This window comes from Anguilla anguilla, chromosome 16 (assembly GCF_013347855.1).
Source record: "Anguilla anguilla isolate fAngAng1 chromosome 16, fAngAng1.pri, whole genome shotgun sequence".
NCBI lineage: Eukaryota > Metazoa > Chordata > Actinopteri > Anguilliformes > Anguillidae > Anguilla > Anguilla anguilla.
The window spans coordinates 14,461,003-14,482,269 of NC_049216.1; the positions used below are offsets into that span (position 1 = coordinate 14,461,003).

General features: G+C 43.9%; 1 protein-coding gene across 2 annotated transcripts in view; it reads right to left on the minus strand.

Moving 5' to 3' along the window:
- Positions 1 to 2,551: 2,551 nt before the first annotated feature.
- The window catches only part of LOC118215073 (microtubule-associated protein 1B-like), a 44,588-nt gene continuing 25,872 nt past the window's right edge, over positions 2,552 to 21,267 (minus strand). For both annotated transcript variants that reach the window (XM_035395491.1, XM_035395493.1), the window contains 3 exons: positions 9,716 to 21,062; positions 8,004 to 8,236; positions 2,552 to 7,747 (listed from right to left, as the gene is read on the minus strand). In XM_035395491.1, the coding sequence (XP_035251382.1) occupies positions 7,592 to 7,747; positions 8,004 to 8,236; positions 9,716 to 21,062 (11,736 nt within the window). In that variant the 3' untranslated portion in view covers positions 2,552 to 7,591. The remainder of the gene's footprint in view (positions 7,748 to 8,003; positions 8,237 to 9,715; positions 21,063 to 21,267) is intronic.

Sequence of the window (21,267 nt, forward strand, 5' to 3'; positions counted from 1 at the left end):
TACACAAGTATATTTTAATCAGTGATAAGCAGTAATGAAAAATATTTTTTATTTCTTTGTCAACCAACCAACCAAAGCCATTTGGTTTCCCTGGCTTTGTGAGTATGGCCATTTGAGTTATGTTCAAGGACTGTGTGTGTGTGTGTGTGTGTGTGTGGGTGGAATGGAAATTGCTGCATCATTACAGTGTTGCATTTTTCCTTCTATTTCATTATGCTAAATATAATCATGTTGAATATCACTTTTACTGTTTAATTAGTAAGGCTGTTTGCCTGTGGATGATTTTTAAAGGTCATGGTTTGTGATTAAAATGAGAATGAAAGTGCAGTATGTAATGTGTGTAATTGGAGATCATCAGATCCTCATTAACTCCCGTTTTTGGTGCTAAGGACTGAGAGAAGCAGAGCCTCATTAGAGTACACAGTAAAATGTTCAGTGTCAAACCATCTCTTGGTCCCTATTGGACTCGTATGAACTCTGTTAGAATTGAATTAACACTGGTCATTTTACTGTGTCGAGAGGTGGAGTTCATTACAAAAAGAGGCAGAGCCTCATTAATGAGAGGCGGAGCCTCACTACAGCAGAAAAGGGCAGAGCATGCTGGCATCAGATTAGGATGGAGATGTATTCCCATCTCCGTACAGCTGAAAGATACAGAGAGCCACAGGAAAAGAATGATGGGGGGGTGGGGTCGGGTTGGGATGACAAGAAGCAGAATGTGAACTGTCCACAGTCTGTCCACAGTTTAGTCCATGCAAACCTGTGTTGTACTTCACCCCCACCGCCAACCCCTTACCCCCAGTGAGGTCAGTGATGACTCACCCCTCTGTTTCTGGAGCTTTAGTCTGTTACCATGGAGATAACTTTTCATTCCTGTAATTACCCTTAAAGATAGACGCAGCATGAACAAAGAGCTCTGCTCTGTGTCAGCTAGGAAGAATAACCTTAATTAGTCCTTCAAGCCTTATTTTGTAGCAGGCAAGCCTTGCATCATGCCCGACTCTGATTTTAAGCTGTGCACATTCAACTGGTCTGCTGGGTTCTGTGAACCTGTTTGTAAGCCATATGCTGTACGATCAAGAGTCTAGAGGCTTTGAGGAGTTTAAGGGGCTTGAAGAGCAAGCTTCTCACTTATCTGGGCTCTTGACCTCTCACTGAGCTGTCCCACAGAGCAGCACTCAGTACGCCATAATGCCAGTATGCTGACTATGAGACAGTGCTTGTGACTGTGAGACAGTGAGACCAGGAAACTGGGAGACTGACAGTGATAGAATACGCTGGTAATTGCGGTGAAAACAACTCAAAGACAGGAGTCAAGTCAGACATTGTTTAAAAGTATGCTTTGATTGTGTGTACAGTATGGAATACAGTTTTGGCCAGTCAGGAATCAGTCCTTTATGCTCAAATATGGGCTTGGCTTTAGTCACAATTTCAGATGAAAATAAACAATTCTGGAAAGTAAGTCACCCTGGATTTACAGTAGGGGACTTGTTTAGATCAAATACATCTCTCTTCTTTTCAAAGTCTAACCATGCTAAAAGGCTGCTTGTTTAGAGTATTGAATTTCTCTGTTCTCCCCCAGTATAAACAGTAGTTTCTCACTTCTTTCTCTCGCTCTCTCTCTCACTCACTGTGCCCCTCCCAGAGCTTGCTGCCTGCTCATTTAGAAGCCTTATAAATTTCACCTGTCAAAAACAAAGGGGAAAAGACCTATTATCCAAAACGTTTCCCTTTATTTCCCTCACACGTTCACTCATACAGCAGTTTGAGACATCAGCAGAACAGCCTACTGTTGCATCTCCTCAGCGCCCCTCAGCACTGCTCCTCCTTCAGACCTGCATATTCTCTACTGCCACACCTCCTTCAGCCCTCCACCTCTTCCAGTGCCACCCCTCAGCACTGCTCCTCCTTCAGACCTGCATATTCTCTATCGCCGCACCTCCTTCAGCCCTCCACCTCTTTCAGTGCCACCCCTCAGCACTGCTCCTCCTTCAGCAGCACTCCGAGGAGAGGCAGAAGAATTGTTTCATTGTTTTGCTTCCCAGACCTCTTTTCCTGCACATGAATGTGGGTCTGCTCCCCCTCCTGCTCCCAGCATTACGTCAGTCCAATTTCAAACGCACAGGTGCCAGATAATTCTCTCAAGCTCTAATGAAAGGGTCCCAAATTCAGTACCCATGTCACTGTCCTGAATGTGGTGATGTCATTTTATAAACACGTTATGTAAAACAGTAAATTTGTGTTTTTTGGGGGGGGGGGGGGGGACTACATTAGGCACTTTCTGAACAAGACATTGAAATCTTGAAACCTTCGGACAAATAAAGAAAAATAAAAAACTGGTAAACATGGATCCTTTTCACTTACAGTAGCTCACTTCGTCTATGGCAAACGATTTTTCTTCCGTAGACCTACTGTACTGTGTAAAAAGAATATGAAAATATTAAATATGTTATTAATGAATACATGGACATGTGTTCCATCAGGGGAGGTAGCTCCACTAAATATAGAGCGTGGATGACCCAAGACAGAAAAGCACAACTGCACACACATCTCTGATTCTCATTAAATTTATTGGTGATCATCAGGCTGTTTCCCTTTTACAATAAATCTGCAATAGGCCTATTTAATTTTAGATTCAAAGAGAGATACAGAGTACTGCACACAAAATAACCGCTCAACTAAGATTAACACAGTGCCGAAAAGATGAACTACCACAGCAATCTCTTTACAATACCCCACGCAGGAAAAAGAAGCATGGCTGTTTCAGAACCAGTATTTTAATACAATTTGCTATTTTTTTAAACATTTTTTAAAACAGGATTTAATTTCCATTTAAACTATTACATACAGGATTATAATTTACCACATGCAGAAACAAGCCAAGCTCATTATAATGGTCATAATTATGGTCATTATTATGATCTGATGATTATATCCTGTCTGGATGTAGGGTTTGGAGAAAGCTGCGGAAACAAAGTTGACAGAAATTCATCAACGACGCCCCCCCCCCCCACCCCCCACTCATTTTTTCCCTGGAAAAAAAATCTATAATCTGTCCATGGAGAATTAAATGTCTTAGATCAACTGATCAGTCTGGTTTGTTTCAGTTTGTACATGCACATTTCACATGTATATAGCTGTATTTCTCTGTATACATAGTAGTATTGTTAGATCTGAAGTCTTGTTCCATACGTAACACTTTGAAGTCTTACAGTTGAAACTACAGTGGCTTTGAAGCAAAGATCGGACCCATTTTTATCAAATAACTTCTTTGTTTTGTTCTCCTGAAAGTCTGGAAAATAAAGCAATACCCGCACAACACACACACAGCAGGGTCTCAGTTCTCTCCTTCTATTATTCTCCTATCTTTGTATGTGTCCCCTCATGTTGTCCTCCATCTTCATTTCATACTAGCTATATTTTACTACGCAGACTAGAGTGTCTTAGTTCAGCTGAAGTTTTTCTTTGAAACAGCTTTAAGAGTGGCAGCTCTATTTTCAAAAATACCATTCCACGCTTCTATGTTTGGTACAGGCGAGTGTGCATGTGCATGTGTGTGTATGTGTGTATGTCTGTGAATGTGTATGAATTTGCCAGTTGCCACTGTTTTTGGGAGTGTGTCTTTTATCTGGGGACTGGAGAGGCCCCTGCTAAGAGACTGATTATTATTTTTTTATTTCTTTTTTTCTAGCTGTATGGTCAAATGACAAGGAAACTATAGTAATAATTGATACAGAATAGGGAGACAATGAAACGGACTACTCAGGTATCTAAAGACAAGGATGTGAACCAAAGCCATGGATATATACTTTTGGTGTATGCTCTCAACATATGCTAAGAAACTAGAAAGATTTGCTCATGCAGCTCTGGTTAGGCGAGGGATGAAAACATGTTGAGCTGTGAAGACCAGATCTGACAAGGTCTCCATGACAACAAGCGCTTTGGAACCCTCACCCCAAGAGCACGTATTTGTGCATACAGAGCAATCTAATGAACCTGTTAGATTACATACTTATAGCAGCATGAAGAGTAGGCAGGTCCTACTTTAAAGACACTGCCCTGGTATCTTTATATAAATGCACCTACAGCAAAGCCATGTGCATGCAAAGGCTATGTTCTGTGGCTAATCACATGGCATTAACACTTAGCCCTAGGCAAGACAGAGCAGGGCAGGGAAGGGCAGGTGAGGGTTCAGCTGTGCTAAAGCTTAATGCCCCCTGCTGCACCTCCCTCCCTCCCCCCCGCAACAAGACCCAGTTTATTCCTCATTGTTGTAAGCTTTGTAGCATTTGAAAGCGAACACATAGTTAAACAACCTTCATAAACAGAGCAAAGTGCCATAATCCAGTCTGTCAGCTGTCCAAAATCACGGCAATGCAAAAGACGCATGTAAACAACCTGGTGCCTCATGACTGATTAGTGCTAATGGCCCAAACATTTTAAAGCAACACATATCACTATAAAATATAATACTGTTGATGATAAGCCTGTTTAACAATACCGAGAAACAAAAGTAGACCAAAAATATGATATCTAGAATAAAACATATAAGACAGTTTTAAAAACATAATCTACAAGCTTTATGTGACATGGTATTAAAACAAAAACATATCCACAGGTCCCTGCTATGGAGACCAACAATTTTCAACAAATAATGACCACTTTATAATCATACGAACACAAAAATATGGTACTACCATCAGAAAGGTGTACAGCTACACTGTATAACCACCATGCATTCACTATTAAACTGTACGGTCTCACTGTCTGTACAAAGCATACTCTCTGCATTCCAGAAATCAGCACAAGATTTGAAAATGTTCATACACCATTGCAGATGAAAGATACTTTGTACAAGCAGACTCATACATTGTCAGTTGGTGGTAAATTCTGTAGGCCTTGCTCATTCACTTACAATTTTGTATCCAAAATGTTTGTACTCCAAAATTAGAAATGGGGATAGGTCTATATATGTGCTTAACTCTCACTATAACTTCAGTACATCCATTCATCTTTGATCCATATGTATCAACTAATGAACCACTAGTGCAATTCTTCTTGGTGCAATTATGCTCTTTGATAATGCTATTTTCAACTACAGTCTTCTCTCTAACCTTTGACCTTTACTCCCCCCCCCCCTTCCCCAACCCAAACCCCAAGGCACATGAGTGTGTCTGTTAAACCCCCATCAAGCAGAAATCCTCCCAGGATTGCTTCATGCACAGTTAACATGTCTAAATCCCCAGTAATTCAGGATATCCGCTCCTTAGCATTGACAGGTGTCAGCAAGATTCTAGCATAGGAAACCTTCTCTATTGCTACATTTACAGCGGGTACGAGTGCATGGACCACAGCCTCATTCATACATGCTCTCTGGGGAGACACTCTCTTAGGACACCTGTGAAACAACTTTAGATCAAGTTTCTGCGTTATTACATCCCATGTGAACACTACTCTCAAAATAAACCAAAGAATGATAGAACCAAAGCAAAAAATACTGTATTCATAATACAGGAAATCCCATACAAACATTCCAGTAGTCTGCCACAAGGACAATTACATTTTGAATATATAAGATTCTCATGTCTTTTTTTTTTTTAATTTATTGACTTGCAATATATTTTATGTGTAAAAATATCCTAATCCCATAATACACACAATATACATGAAAATAGGCAGCTGCATTTATCTAGTGCAATACCCTAGAGGTCTCACATCAACGTGCTCAAACACCAGTGCAAATTTACTTTGAGAGAACATGATGAAGACGGAGCGAGAATGCTAAATTATTACATGAACCAATGGTTGATCAACTATATTCAACAAAATGCCTCAAAGGCACCCTTTAATTATTACTTTGCAACAGCAATTATTATTTTATGTCTAATGCACAGTTCTTTATGTTATATATATGTTTATTTATATATTCACCAAGTATAATTAAAATGTGTTGGGACAGAATGATCACAATGCTGTGACAGCATGCTGTAGCATAGTTAGCAAAAATGTGTACGGTTTCTCCACATTTGGAGAACATGAATCAGACACAGCCTGCGGGTTCTGCTGCCTGAATTCTTAAGAGCTCAGCTCAACAGCAAAAGTCTGGCTCCAATAAAACAGTGCAGAGCAAGTGATGGCTAGATGCTCCACCTGACCAGACCACACACACAGCAAAGGTAAACACCCTCAGGTGTTTGCATACTGAACACTTCTTTCAACAAAAATCTTCTTTAACTGACACTCCAACTACATGCCTTAAAATGCATGTCATATATGACACAGGAAAATTGAATACATTAATAAACCACAGATTTCACTATAGTGCACTTCATTTCACATGAGCTGAACCCATGAAACACATTCTGAGAGAAAATCTCCCTTTGGGAAATGAATCCCTCCACAGAGGGAAGTCCTATCTGTATACAAGCAAACTGTGCGTACAATACTGCAGTCAGGAGACTCCAGACTGCTCAATATTTTGCATTATTTTTTCACTAAAGACAGAAATATAACGCATTTCTGAAAAGCTGTGTCCACAGAGTACGAGAATTTGAGAAGGTTCTTTACTGTTGTACCACATATTAATTTCAGCACTTAATATAATTACCCTTAAAAACAGCAGCCTAAACAGCCATTCCCTTCTTTGTAAGAGTGTTTCTGTAGGTTAGGTAAAAGAAGCTTCTCATATATTCAGTGTTTGTAGTTTCACCTGCGACATTAGGCACAGGTACTTCTGGGGGAGTGGTCCACACCTGAAACAGGTGTATAGATGGCACTCTAGTTTTAGAGCACAAGAACTCAGCAACACTGCCTTATAGAAATTCAAAGATTCAGTCTCTAGGATATGTGGGTAGAACACTTGTCCCGGTCTCTTAGCAAAGTGGGTAGTGTACACTTACCCAATCTGTAGGGTAAGTGGGAGAGGGTGCCCTTAAGTGGGTAGTGCATGCTTACCCAGTCTCTAGAGTAAGGGGGATAGTGCACTCTTACCCCAGTCTCTTGGATAAGTGGGATAATGCTAAAAGGAGAAATTTGGATTATTTTAAATTCACCCACTGGAGAAGGGAAAGGAACTCCTATGCTGCAGTTGGTTGCATGCTAAATATTAGACAGGGTACATTTGTGCTTTGACTGAGTCTAATTTAAAAAGAGGTATTCATATCATTATTCCACTGGTAAAAAGGCATCAATTACCTCAAAAGGTTTGCAAAGTTTAAAGTGCACAGACACTTACTCCTTTGATAGCCTGTTTCTTCAGACAGAGACATACTTTTCACACACTCTTTCTCTCTGGTAAACATACATTTTCACAGGAGTTTGCGTGTACTCGGCGTGCTGCAGCGCGACATTTGCATATGTTTGGTGATACAAGGCTAGTGATTGAGACCAAACACACGAGCGCAGCACACTTCAAATAGGCTGGTAACGAATATAGAACTTTTAGAGAAAGGTGTGGGCATCACTAAAGAGATGACTGCAACAGCTCCCTCCCTCATCCCACAGACAGACAGACACAAAGACAGAGGGATAGATGGAGAAACGGAGAGTGGCAGAAGCAGGGGGCTACAGGACTCATGGCCCATCTGGGCCTTTAGAACTCGATTTTGCAGGCTGGGAAAGACTCATCCTGCATGACGACAGTGCTACTGCTGGCCAGAACCATGATGTTGAGCTCCTGCTGTCTCTCATGGGTCTGCTGGTACCAGTCCCGCATCACCTCCGTGTCATGGGTCGGGATTAGTGTCACCTAGCCGGAGGAAAGGAGGCATGAGATGGATAGGGAAAGAAGAGGAAGAGAAAAAGACAAAATGGGATGAGAGCTTTGTGTCATCACGTCAACATGCAGAAGAATGTACAATGTGTGTCAAATTCTTCACCAAACCCAATCATCATGTTCCTTATACAGCATCTACCCGTAAGGAGAGTTGAAGCTGAACAAGTATATGACTTTCGCTGAAGGCAATGGAAGTAGATGAGAGTTTAGAAAAAGAGGTTCTGCTTACCTGGAGATTTGAGCCCCATTGGGCTTTGCCCTCCAGCAGTGCGTCTAGAACCCCACGGCTTGGCTCCCCGCTGGCCACATCATTCCCGCTCGCCACGTAATACATGGCACGCAGTCTCTTGAAGAACTCCTGGTCCACGTTCTTGCCACTGCAGTGGTTGGGGATGTAGGCCAGGTCCACATAGATAGGTGATCCAGAGGATGCAGTTGAACTAAACTTCTGGGAGTTAGAACCTTGTGATGGAGACACACATCATTCAATCCTTGCCTCAAGCAGTTATAGAAAACAAAAACAATGGAAATTTTCCTTTATTTCTTTCATTATCCTTTTAGAATGCCACCCATCTACCTCTAAAGGTAGTAAGGAAAGGGAACCAGATCCCACACAAGAGACAGATTACCCTGTAGTATGGCAGAGCTGACCGACAGCTCCTTGTTATTTGAATGGACACAGCCAATCATTTTCTTTGTTGAATTTTACTTTATGCTTTACTGTTAAGACACTTAATAAAAGCAGGGCCCTACCCTGCTTTCTTCAGTTTGTTCTGTGAACTAGCTTGGAGAGCTGCAACTTTATCGCTTTAACTGACAAGAACAACAGACTTGGCCATGGTAAGCCAGGCCTCACCCTTGAACCATATATTGTACCACAAGAGACCTTGTCCAGTAGGCTGGGACTCAGCTTTACAATAAGGCCATCCTCTCTTTAATCCATTAATCACTATGGAGAATTCAAATTCAGCCTGATTTGAATGCACTAGTTTCAGAGAGATAAACTACTAGTCTTTTTCTGGGAAGAAGGACCCCTCAGAGAAAGTGGTTCCCTCTGTGTCATTGCGCAGCCAAAATGCACTGCCCACCATTGTGGTCGGCCGTTCCACATAGGATGCTACTAAGCAGTGAACCAGCAGGAAACCTCAACCCCTCTGTTCAGCCACCAACTGGACAGACTAAGTATACAACATCAAATCATTTAAGACTTCAGAGTTAGCCATTGTGTCAGAGCATAATATTATCTTGCCCTGATCATTCTTCTCTGTAGCTTTACTAGATTAGTTGTGAATAAATGGTTTGTAGCATTCATGACATTCCATTGCACTTGCCTGGTTGTTTTGTCTGTAAGTGTCTTATTTGTCATGTTTTTGTGTTTTGTGTGGACCCCAGGAAGAGTAGCTGATGTTCTGTATCAGCTAATGGGGATCCTAATAAAATCCTACATCCTAATAGCTTTTCAAATTGGAGAAAGAGTGTGTATGAGATATTACTTTCTTGTGAGTTTTTTTATGTACACATTCCATAGATTTTGATGCTAGGATGCTAGGAAGCTTAGCATGTGGACTACTCTTGATTTCCCTTTGCTCTTTACTTTCATGTTTCTATACCATGTAAGCATGTTAATAGAAAACATACTCTCAACAAGGCTTTTATATACCATTTCTAAATTGTATTGACTCACACCAAAGTTTATTAGATCCTGGATTGTTAGATCCTGGATTTCTTTTTTGTATATGTACTATGTGTTTTCAGTTAAATTCCAGATAATTAACAGTGTCATGACAGTCGCTTGATATCAATTTGTTCTGTTCTGATGTCTTCATTCTTTATATATTCTATTTGCAATCAATTTGTGTCACTTTCATTCTCAAATTTTTTATTCACAAAGCAACTGTTGAATGTTACCAGATCACTCATATGTTCCCAAGTCAGTCATACCTGTGTTGCTTTTGATCCCATTGACCAGACCTCTCCCAGGGTTCTCTTCCCCTTGTAACCCCTGACCCTCTGATGCCCTTGAGATTCTGGATGTCTTCTCTGCCTCCTTCCTCCTCAGAGAAGAAGCTCGAGGTGAGGAATCTTTAGTGGTCTGTTTGACTGGAGTGCTGGATCTTCTTGCCTTAGATTCACTTTTCCGGACCGGAGAGGCTGACTTTGGTTTCCCCAGTGACTTCCGCAGACCTTTGTTAGCCTTCATATCCCTCTTGAATGGTCTATCTGTGTGGTTCTGGTCACTGGCCAGAACCTCTGGGTCGACCATGCAAACATCAGGGTGAGGGGGACGAGGAAAGGGGTCCATCATTGGTGCAGGCAGGGGGTCCTGGCTCCTTTCCAATGGTTTTTGCAATGGTGAGTGGTGGCTACCTGTTCCAGTGGCCCCAGCTGATTTGTCTACTGGCAAATGCTCAGCATCCTCATCTGAGTCCAAGTTGCCTTCTGCAGTAATAGATGGACACTCTTCTGTCTCAGGGGGCACATCAGAGTCAGACTGTGAAGCCAGAGATTCACTCAATGAAGTAGGTGGAGTCTCCTCCCCAGCCAGCATCACCCTGGGAACTGTGGCACTGGTGCTCTCCCCCTGGTGGCCATGGGTATGGTGGTGGCGCTGATGTTTGTGGGATCTCTTCTTCACTGAAGACTGCTGCCGATGTTCCTCACCCTCCTCGGACTGGTCACTGTCCCGGGCTTCCTCCTCTGCACTGGACAGCTGATGTGGGCTGGGGTTAATGAATGATGGGGAGATCTCTCCTTTGCGATGCTTGTATTCACTGGATGAGAAGCTGGCAGATGTGTGTGAGGAAGTGACCTCTGTGCAGACACTCGGATGCTCAGGGTCACATCCTATTTCTTGGGATGTCTCTGGGGAGATGGATGAGTGGAAGGGCTGATCGGCTGATGTCAGTGAGAGGGGTCGGGCAGGGTGGTCTGGCTCTCGCTCTTCTTCTTCCTGGTCATCATCTACTTCTCTATAAAGTGGAGGTGAATCACCTGGATATAAACCTTTCAGCATCCCACATGTATTGCTCAACTTTCTTGACTGCTCCCTCCCTCTCTCCTTGTCTTCCTCCTCTTCTTCTTCCTCCTCCTCCTCATATTCAATGTTTTTTTCACCTGCTGCCAATGAGGTGCTGGGCATTTCTCTACAAATGGTCCCTGGAAGGACTATGCTGAATTGTGTACCACTGTTATCTGATGATGTGTCCATAGTATGTGGTGATTGATGGGAAGAACATGATGTCAGCACATCAGGGAAAGTGCTACTCCCCACCTGGGTCAGTGAGGTGCACTGCGCTCCTTCCTTTGGCTTGGTAGGGACCGTGGGAGATCTTTGGCATTCAATTCGACATGGTAAAGTGCTCTGTTCCATACCACACATCTCAGGCTCTTCGTCACTACCTTTATTCTCTAGTTCCAAGTCTTTATCTGAGGATTCAGCTCGCTGTAATGGAGAGACCTCAAACAGACTGCGGGACCCTTCCTGGACAAATTGTAACTGTGGTGAAGAAGGTGCAGCTGATCCAGGATCTTTGGGTTTCTTTGGTGCCTCAGCTTCATCAAGCTTAGAAGAGCATGGATCAGAATGCAGAGGCTGGTCTGCCATGGAGCCTATTGCACTGGAAACCTCTTTCATACCCTGCTCTGATGGCAAGGTCTGCTCTTTTGTATCCTGCTCTGAAGGGAAGGTGTGCTCTTTTGTATCCTGCTCTGAAGGGAAGGTGTGCTCTTTCATATCCTTCTCTGAATGCAAGGTCTGCTCTTTCATATCCTTCTTTGAAGGGAAGGTCTGGTCTTTTGTATCCTGATCTGAAGGGAAGGTCTGCTCTTTCGTAGCCTTCTCTGAAGGGAAGGTCTGCTCTTTTGTATCCTGCTCTGAAGGGAAGGTCTGCTCTTTCATATCCTTCTCTGAATGCAAGGTCTGCTCTTTCATATCCTTCTTTGAAGGGAAGGTCTGGTCTTTTGTATCCTGATCTGAAGGGAAGGTCTGCTCTTTCGTAGCCTTCTCTGAAGGGAAGGTCTGCTCTTTTGTATCCTGCTCTGAAGGGAAGGTCTGCTCTTTCATATCCTGCTCTGAATGCAAGGTCTGCTCTTTCATATCCTTCTCTGAAGGCAAGGTCTGCTCTTTCAAATCCTGCTCTGAAGGCAAGGTCTGCTCTTTCAAATCCTGCTCTGAAGGGAAGATCTGCTCTTTCAAATCCTGCTCTGAAGGCAAGGTCTGCTCTTTCATAACCTGCTCTGAAGGCAAGGTCTGCTCTTTCATATCCTTCTCTGAATGCAAGGTCTGCTCTTTCATATCCTTCTTTGAAGGGAAGGTCTGGTCTTTTGTAGCCTGATCTGAAGGGAAAGTCTGCTCTTTCGTAGCCTTCTCTGAAGGAAAGGTCTGCTCTTTTGTATCCTGATCTGAAGGGAAGGTCTGCTCTTTTGTATCATGCTCTGAAGGCATGGTCTGCTCTTTTGTATCCTGCTCTAAAGGCAAGGTCTGCTCTTTCGTATCCTTCTCTGACGACAAGGTCTGCTCTTTCATATCCTTCTCTGAATGCAAGGTCTGCTCTTTCATATCCTTCTTTGAAGGGAAGGTCTGGTCTTTTGTAGCCTGATCTGAAGGGAAAGTCTGCTCTTTCGTAGCCTTCTCTGAAGGAAAGGTCTGCTCTTTTGTATCCTGATCTGAAGGGAAGGTCTGCTCTTTTGTATCATGCTCTGAAGGCATGGTCTGCTCTTTTGTATCCTGCTCTAAAGGCAAGGTCTGCTCTTTCGTATCCTTCTCTGACGACAAGGTCTGCTCTTTCATATCCTGCTCAGAAGGGAAGATCTGCTGTTTCGTATCCAGCACTGAAGGCAAGGTCTGCTCTTTCGTAACCTGCTCTAAAGGCAAGGTCTGCTCTTTTGTATCCTGCTCTGAAGCACAGGGCTGTAGTTTCTTACCCTCTTCAGATTGGAAGGACTGTTTTTTTGCAGCCTGCTCTGGTGGTAAGGGCTGCTCTTTCTCAGCCTCTTCAAATGGGAAGAGCTGTTCTTTTGTAACCTGTTCTTTCTTAGCTTCTTCAGATGCTAAAGGCAGTTTTTTCTCATGCTCAGGTGAGCAAGTCTGCTCGTTTGTATCCTGCTCAGAAGGGAAGGCCTGCTCTTTCAATGCCTGTTCTAAAGGCAAGGTCTGTTCTTTTGTATCCGGCTCTGAAGCACAGGGCTGCAATTTCTTACCCTCTTCAGATCGGAAGGACTGCTCTTTTGCAGCCTGCTCTGGTGGTAAGGGCTGCTCTTTCTTAGCCTCTTCAAATGGGAAGAGCTGTTCTTTTGTAACATGTTCTTTCTTAGCTTCTTCAGGTGCTAAAGGCAGTTTTTTCTCATGCTCAGGTGAGCAAAATTGCTCGTTTGCATCCTGCTCAGAAGGGAAGGTCTGCTCTTTCAATGCTTGTTCTAAAGGGAAGGTCTGTTCTTTTGTATCCGGCTCTGAAGCACAGGGCTTCTCCTTATCTTGTTCTAATGGCAAAGGCTGCTCTTTCTTAGCCTGCTCAGTGGGGAAAGGCAGCTCCTCACTAACCTGTTCTGATGGGAAGGGCTGTTCTTTTGTAACATGTTCTTTCTTAGCCTCATCAGGTGATGAAGGCAGTTTTTTCTCATGTTCAGGTGAGCAGGTCTGCTCTTTCTGATCCTCAGATGGGAAAGACTGGTCAGTCTTATGTTTAGATAGGCAGGGCTGCAATTTCTTACCCTCTTCAGATTGGTAGGGCTGCTCTTTAGTAGCTTGCCCTAATGGGAAATGCTTCTCTTTCTTAGCATCTTCAAATGGGAATGATTGGTCTTTCTTATGTTCACATGGATGGGATTGGTCTTCTTTAACCTGCTGAGATGGGAAATACTGCTCTTTGTTATCATGTTCACATAAAAAACCCTCTTTCGTGTCCTGGTCTGATGGGAAAGGCTGGTCTTTCTTATCCTGCTCAGATGGAAAGAACTGCTCTTTTCTAACGTGCTCAGATTGTAAATATTGTTCTTCATTTTCATGTTCAGATGCAAAATCATGTTCTTTCTTAGCCTGCTCTGATGGACACAGCTGACCTTCCTTATCCTTTTCAGATATGAAAGGCTGGTCTGTCTTATCCAGCTTATATGAAAAATACTGCTCCTTTTTATCCTGCTCAGATGCAAAATCCTGTTTTGTTTTATCCTCCACTGAAGAGAAGGGCTTCATCTCTTCATCTCTGAATTTTGTGAGGCTGGATGTTGACTCTGTGGTTGTTGTTGTTGTTACGGTCAGCTTTTCAGAGACCTCCAGGTACTCGTCTTTAACCAGACCCCCAGAACATGAAAAAGGAGAACCCATGACAAAGGAGTGATCCTCTTTAAAAGAGGAATATTCAAAGCCTGCACTTTCAGGCCTGGAAGGTGTGTCAGATGTCACAGCATGTGTCTCCCGCTCCTCTCCAAGCTGGCGGTTGTCAGAGGGGGAGGCAGAGGTGGATAAGAAAGAGACAGAGGAATGTGCAGTGGCCAGTGTGGTTGTGTAGCCTAAACTAAAAGAAGCAGAATCCTCAGATTCTTTGCTTAGGATGTCTTGCGTGTCCTGGTCTTCCAGCTTTAGTTCTGTCTCCCTGTGGTGGTGATCTTCACTTGGCTTAGCTGGCAGGGCAGGTTCAGATTGATCAGGGAATCTGTCTTTCTTCTCTTTGCTGTCCACCTGGCTGCTGAGATTAGAGTCTCTGCTGTCCTCATCACAGGAATACCTAGGTTCAGAAGGACGCTCTTCAGTTCCTGTTAATCCCATTTCAGTGTAGCCTTTGGTAAAATGGGAAACATCCTCGGCCTCAGCATCATCCTCAGCCTCAATCTGTTGGCTGCTGTGGCTGGGTTGAGATGGTGCAAATGTAGAGGGTGATCCCTGCCCGTTGAAGCCATACTCATATGTAGGTACACTGGAGATGTCTGTCTCTGTTTCTTTCATCTCTGGACATTTTGAGCTGGTGGCATCGCTGAAAGAACTTACATGTTCCTTTTCTGATTTTTCTTTGGCACCTTTCTCCAAATCTGAGTCATTCGCTCCCATGCCATCCTCCTCGTCTGCCTCCACATCTTCTTCATCCTCATCATCCTCTTCTTCCATCATTAACCTCATATGACCCATCACCATGGCTCCCTCTTTTCCACTGAGACTTATCCCAGATTTACTGGGACCAGGACTACTATTGTCAGAGTACTCAGATGCCATAATATTGTCATCCAAGTGCTGGCCTGATGATTTAGTGCAGGTGACTGTACTGGTGTGGCTGTCTTTGTTATCAAACAAAGAGACTGAGGAGGAAAGATCTTTCTCTGCTGGTAAAGGGTAACCTGAAGGAAATTCTCTTTTATCAGTTTCAAGTACATATTGTTTTTCTTTCTCATTCTCAGATGTTGTCTTTTCCTTCTCTGTCTCCTTCTCTGCGGACTGTTTCTCTGGAACATCATCAACATGTAAGGTGGACAATTTTGCCTCCAGATTAGACTGGTCTGGCAAGGGTGAAGATGACAATTTTTCACCTGACGCACCCCTGGGAAATGCATCCTCTTGGGCAGACATTCCATTATTGTCCACAGCTGCGGTCGTTGCTGAAGGAGACAGGTCTTTTTTCTCGGATGCAACCTCTTTTTCAGGAGTTTTCTCTTTGCCTGCAGACTCCCCTTTCTCGTTAGTTTCCTCTTTCTCAATAGTTTTTTCTTTACTTTTGTCAAGCTGTTCCTGTTGATGTTTGGGTTCCAGGTGTTCAGTTGTTTTGTTGTCATAGATTTCAGTGTACATGAAGGTTTTTCCATCGACAAAAGGAGTATCTTGTCTCTCCTCCCTTTCACTCTCCTCCTCCTGGCCTTTCTCACGGACTTCATGTTCTGGAGAGTTATCACGATCAAAACAAATACTCTTCTCTGTCTCTTTGAAAGCAGCTGCATGGTAATCAGCTTTGTTGAATGACAGAATTTCCTCTCTGTCCTGCTCCTCAACAGAAGCTCCTGAAGCTCCCCTATCAACCTTTTCTTTAGCTTCTGACTCAAATATAGCTTTGCTGCCTGTTTCTGCTGTATCACCAGGTCCCATTTTTGATTTCAGCTCACCCTTTGCATCCCACTCTTGTCCTTCTGTGATTAGCTTCTCCTCAGGATGATACTTAGTTGCATCATGACTCTCTTTGTCTGTAGGCACATCTTTATTGTCTTGTGAGATTTTTTCATTTGTGTCCTTTTCCACGCTGAAATATGGGGTAGGTGGAACAGAGACTGGAGAGGCAGCCTCACGTTCTCGCTCCATTTCACGCTTTGCTTCCTTCTCTGGCTTCTCCTCTTTTGCCTGCTGCCCTGATGCTTCTCTGGAGTACTGATTACCATCTTTGCTGGGACTATGTGAAGGTATCATATTATCGGGTTGAGCAGATTCATCCACACTGCCCTGGCTGTCATTAATGGAATGTATAAAGCTTCCAGATGCCTTTTCAATTTCTGTGGGTTGAGTTACAGCAATGACAGCAGAGGTAATGGTCATAGTGTCGGTGACAGGCAGTGATAAAGTTTTTGTTTGGATAGTGCTCTCCTCTTCTGGTACAGGTGGAAAATGCCTCACTTCTTCTATGGCATCAAGGGGTGATGTTTGTAAGTCCTCTTCTGAAAACGTATCAGGGGACACTGTGGAAGCTTGTTCAACGCTCCTCAAGTCCAGTTGATCAGAGATAATCGAAGAGGGCAGATGAGTCACTTTGGATACCTCTGACATGCCAGGCTCTAGTGATTCAGATCTGGACTGTGCTCCAGATAAGCAAACATCATCACCCTCATTGTCTTTTTCCTCTCCTTCAGAATGTAGAAGCTTAGGTTTGAGTTCTTCGTGTGAGTCTGTAGCTGGCTTTCTTGTTTCTGATCCAACCTGTGAGGTTTGCAAGGAGGAATCTTCCAATGATTTCGCCTGCTGTTTTTTCTCTTCCTCCCTCATCCTACCTTCTTCAAAAGACTTAGCCTCACAGGTCTTCACATCAGGAAATGTGCTCTGCTTTTCCTCTGTCAGTTTGACAGGTACATCCTTCCTCTTTTCATCTTCTTCCACCTCTTTATTACTTTCTTCAGGAACTACCATTTCCTTGGAAATATCCTTTGTCATAAAATCTTTTTCATCTTTTTCTGTGGGTGATACCACTTGTTTTTCTCTGGACTCATCCACTGAGGTAACTGACTTAGTCTCCCGTTTCAGTGAAAGCTCTGTTGGGATTAGGCAGAGCTCCTCTCTAATTTCCTCTGAGGAAAAAGCAGCATCAGTAATTTCTTTTTCAAAAGTTTGCAGTTTCTCCACCTCAGCAGGTTCAAAATGTTCATGTTTGTGCAGACAAGGCTCTGTCTTGTCTTTTTTGCCATCTTCCTCTTCTGTTTTTGAGCCTTTTGGTGGACTTTCCCTGTCACCATTTTTATCCTCCTGTCCTGGGAACTCATCAACCTTCTCCACGGGTGACTGACGGGAGGGCGTGAGGCCAGGGCTGGGAGGCCCGGACTGTGTAGGGGAGGCCATTTTCACTGTGCTATCATCTGGACTCAGGCATCTCTCCTCCCCTTCTAAGAAAGCACTGGATTCCAGCATGCTGGAGAAATAAGGTTGGGGAGAGGGAGGTTTTGTAGCTCCTCCCAACATAGGCTCCTCTTTGGTCAGAGAGGCCTGTATTCCACCAGCTGCAAGGGGGTGAGGAGTGTCTACAGGTGGTGGTGAAGTAGGGGGTGGCATAGATGAAGTGAGAATTTCAGAATCTCTGTCATGGAACATTGAATGAAATGCATAGCCTTCCTGGAGCTTACTCAGAGAAATATCAACATTGGGTGTCTGGTCTTCATCATCTTCTTCATCTTCTTCTTCCACTTGTTCCTGAACTGGCTCATCTCCTGTCTCTAATACTGCTGGGACAGGCTGGAGCTCCTCAGAAGGAGGTGATTTGAAATATTTGTCCTCCTCCAAGGAGGATGTAGGTGAGATAGTTCCAGCAGAGTGCACATAATCCCTCCCTTGGGTGGCCTCAGCCTGAACGGATGATGGTATGTTGCTAGCTGTGTCCAGAAACAAAGTGCCTCTTCCAGTTTCCTCCAATTGGGGTGCCGTCACAGAGGCTATGGATTGATCTTCAGCAACAGAGGTGGCAAAAGATGAAAGTTTATCACATTCAGTGATGGATGTAGCTGAGGAGATATGCTCCTCTTCTGCCAGGGGTGCTGCAATTACATTTGCAGTGTACACAGCTAATGCGGAGTCTTGTCCATCCATGAATCCCTTTGCTGCTATGTCTAGTGTATCAGGGACAGGTGCTGTCACTTCCCCTATGCCATGGATGGCATGGAAGGACCCAGTTTCATCTGGGACAGAAATGTCATAGGTCCCAACTTCATAACAGAGGTGTGGCATCCTGTCTTCTGATTCCTCATGAATCTCTTCATCTGAGATTGTCTGTTCGGTTTCAGAATATCCCGGGATAGTCTCGTCCTGAATATAGGAGACATGCTCTGCAGCAGTGGCTCCTTGTGCAGTTGATGTAATGGCAGCAGTGGTGGCTCCTATGTTGGACAGATATCCAGCATCATCCTCATCTTCTTTTGCAGATAAGTCATCTCCCATTTGTTTACTATCCCACTCCATTTTGTCAATGTTTTCTATATTGTCGTCTTTGGTTTTAGCCTTAAACTCCTCATCACCAACTGCATTTAAGTCTTGAACCGCCTCTAATTCTGCTTGCTCCATGACACCGATTTCCTTTTCATCATCCTTCATCCTTTTAGGATCCTCCTGTGTTTTACCCTTTCTTGTACATTTTTCATTTTTCTCCATCTCCTCTTCCTCATGCTTTCTTTCCACTCCTTCATTGTCTTTAACCTCCTTCCACTTTCCTTCATCTTCTTCACCCCCCATTCCCATATCACCTTCTTCCTCCACTGTTTTCGTTTTAGCATGTCCTCTCTCCTCTTCCATGTCATCATCATCCATGGCTGCACCTTCATCTTCAAATGGTTCTTCCTCTTTAGCCAGTGATTGTGCCTCCAGTTCTCTAGGGAGCTGCTTACTGAAATGAAATTCAGTCCCAGTGTCTGTGGCTGTTACTCCATCATCAGGAGGCCACAAGGGTGGTAAGGTTGTGTCTGTTATAGTGTGGGATGGAACTTTGATTAGTCCTGCCGCCTCCTGTTGAGGGCTCAGCACCGCAGTGTCATCTGCACAAGGCTCTGATGACATCAATTTATCGTCTGCTGGTACTGTTTCCAGTTTGGATAGCTCATCCTGTTTCAGTTGCTCAAAATCCTTAGTGAGATCTTCTGGGGAGGAAATGATGGAGCTATCCTCCAATATCACTGGTTCTTCTGATTTCAGATGTATCTCTGGCTGAATCTCTGACTCAGTCTTCTGTTGAGTCTCTGATTGTATGTCTGGTTGGATCACTGGCTGAGTCTCAATTTGGATCTCTTGATGGGTCTCTGGTTGGCTTACTGACTGAGCCTCTATTTGGCTCTCTGGCTGAGCCTCTGGTTCGATCTCTGGCAGGGTCTCTGATTGGATCTCTGGCAGAGTCTCTGGTTGAGCTCCTGGCTGTATCACTGGTTGAGTTTCTGGTCGAGTCTCTGGTTGAATCTCTTCAGTAGCTGGTACTGCAGTAGGCGCACATACAGCTGTTTGTTCTTTGACTATTTTAGCTTTGGTTTTGTCAGTTTTTCCATGCGTTTTAGCTTTGTGCAGGGTCTTTCGAACCTCTGGAGTAAAGGGTTTTAGGTCAGGCTTAGTGATTTTTCTTAATTCTGGCTTAGCTGCATCCTTCTTTTTGTCTTCCTTCATTTTGCTTTCTTTTTTATCATCTTTTTTAGCTGAATCATCTTTCTTTACCTTCTTGATCTCTTTCTTCTCTTTGTCCTTCTTCTCATCCATCTTGGACACCCTGTCCTTTGTATGTTTTTTCATAGACTTTTCCTTAGTTAGCTTCTTTTTCTCCTGTTTTACTGTCTCAGATGAGTCTGTCTTAGCTTTCACTGGCTTGGTAATTTTATCAGTTTCTCTCAGTTTCTTCTCTTTTTTCTCAATCTTGTTCTCCTTTACAAAGCCACTCTTTGTCTCTGTGACAAACATTTCCTCGCACCCATCTCCCTCTTTCTTAGCAGCTTTTGAGGCTACATTTGTCCTGGGGGAAGATTTAAGGCTTTCTTTGCTGTCGACCCTTTGCTTCATTTTTGTCTGTTTTACAATGGTAGGGGGTGCTCCAGAGGATATGTCTTTCTGAGTGGCTACTGGGTAACGCAGAAAGTCAAGGTGCTTCAACTTGTCCAGTCCTTCTAAGATTTTGTTCTGTGGAGCGTTTCCAGGAAACAGCACTCTAATGATCTTCTCTGAAGGGTTAGCAGGGAGCCAGACCACTAGAGCTGTTACAGAAGTCAGGTAAGGAACAGAGATCTCCCCTTCTTTTCCATTGGGCAGCACAATTCCTGTTTTAGCCTTACTGTTTCCAGCCCATTTCTGCATAAGGAACTGCATCTCTTTACTGTCCTTCACTGGGTTTAGAACATACATGTCAAGACGGCCCACACCCATCTTGTGGAACAAGGTAATGGGCTCCACAGTGTTGCTGACCGCCCTGAATAGTGGCTCGGGCTTTATTCCTAGTTTGCTGAGGTACTGCAGAGTAAGAGAAGCCTCCTCAATGCTGCGCTTAGCCTTTAGAGTTGATTCAGGTGTCCGAAGTTTCTCAGGAACATTGAAGAACACAACACCCAGCTCTGGGGAGATCAGGTTCTTCATCCAGTCACTGTAGGTGGTGGAGCCCTGTGACCTTTCCTCGTCCTGCTCAGCCATCTTTCTCTGGAGGAGCCCATTGATTCCAGGGAGGTTATCTGCCCCAATATGCGTAAGAAGAACGGAGTCGATTCGGTCCAGGTGTCTGACCAACTTCCAGAAACACGACTTGCGTTCTGAACCTCCATCCACCAATATGTTGAAGCCATTCACTGCAAAGAGGGCAGAGTCTCCCCTTCCCCCAGGGAAGATGTAACAGCATGGTTTGGACAGCTTTAGGAAGCCCCCAGAGGTGGGTGGCTCCAGGAGGTCAAAGGGCGATGGCACATCCACTGTCTCAGAAAGATACTCAGTGAAGTCTGTGACCCCGTCCATCTTGGGCAATGCAGGCTTAGGATTCAGTCTGTATTTGAAGAACTCCTGAAAGTGCTGCTGCCTGCCCAGGAAGCTCCAGCAGCCCTCACCACGGCAGGACACCGTAAGTGTGGCCTGGTGCTCAGGGGCTGCTCTGCCAAGCAAGTCAACAACCTACACAGGGAGGCCAGTGAATACCCTGAGTCATTCCTCATACATTTCTATATGCAGTGTAATAATCATGCTTATTACATAAATAACATGGTTTAAAATACAAAAACTACATTGAATTTAAGCTTTCAGAGAGTCATTCAACTAAAATATGTAGTTGTCATCATTGATACTCAACAGTGTATAGAGTTATAAAGTATACAGTAAC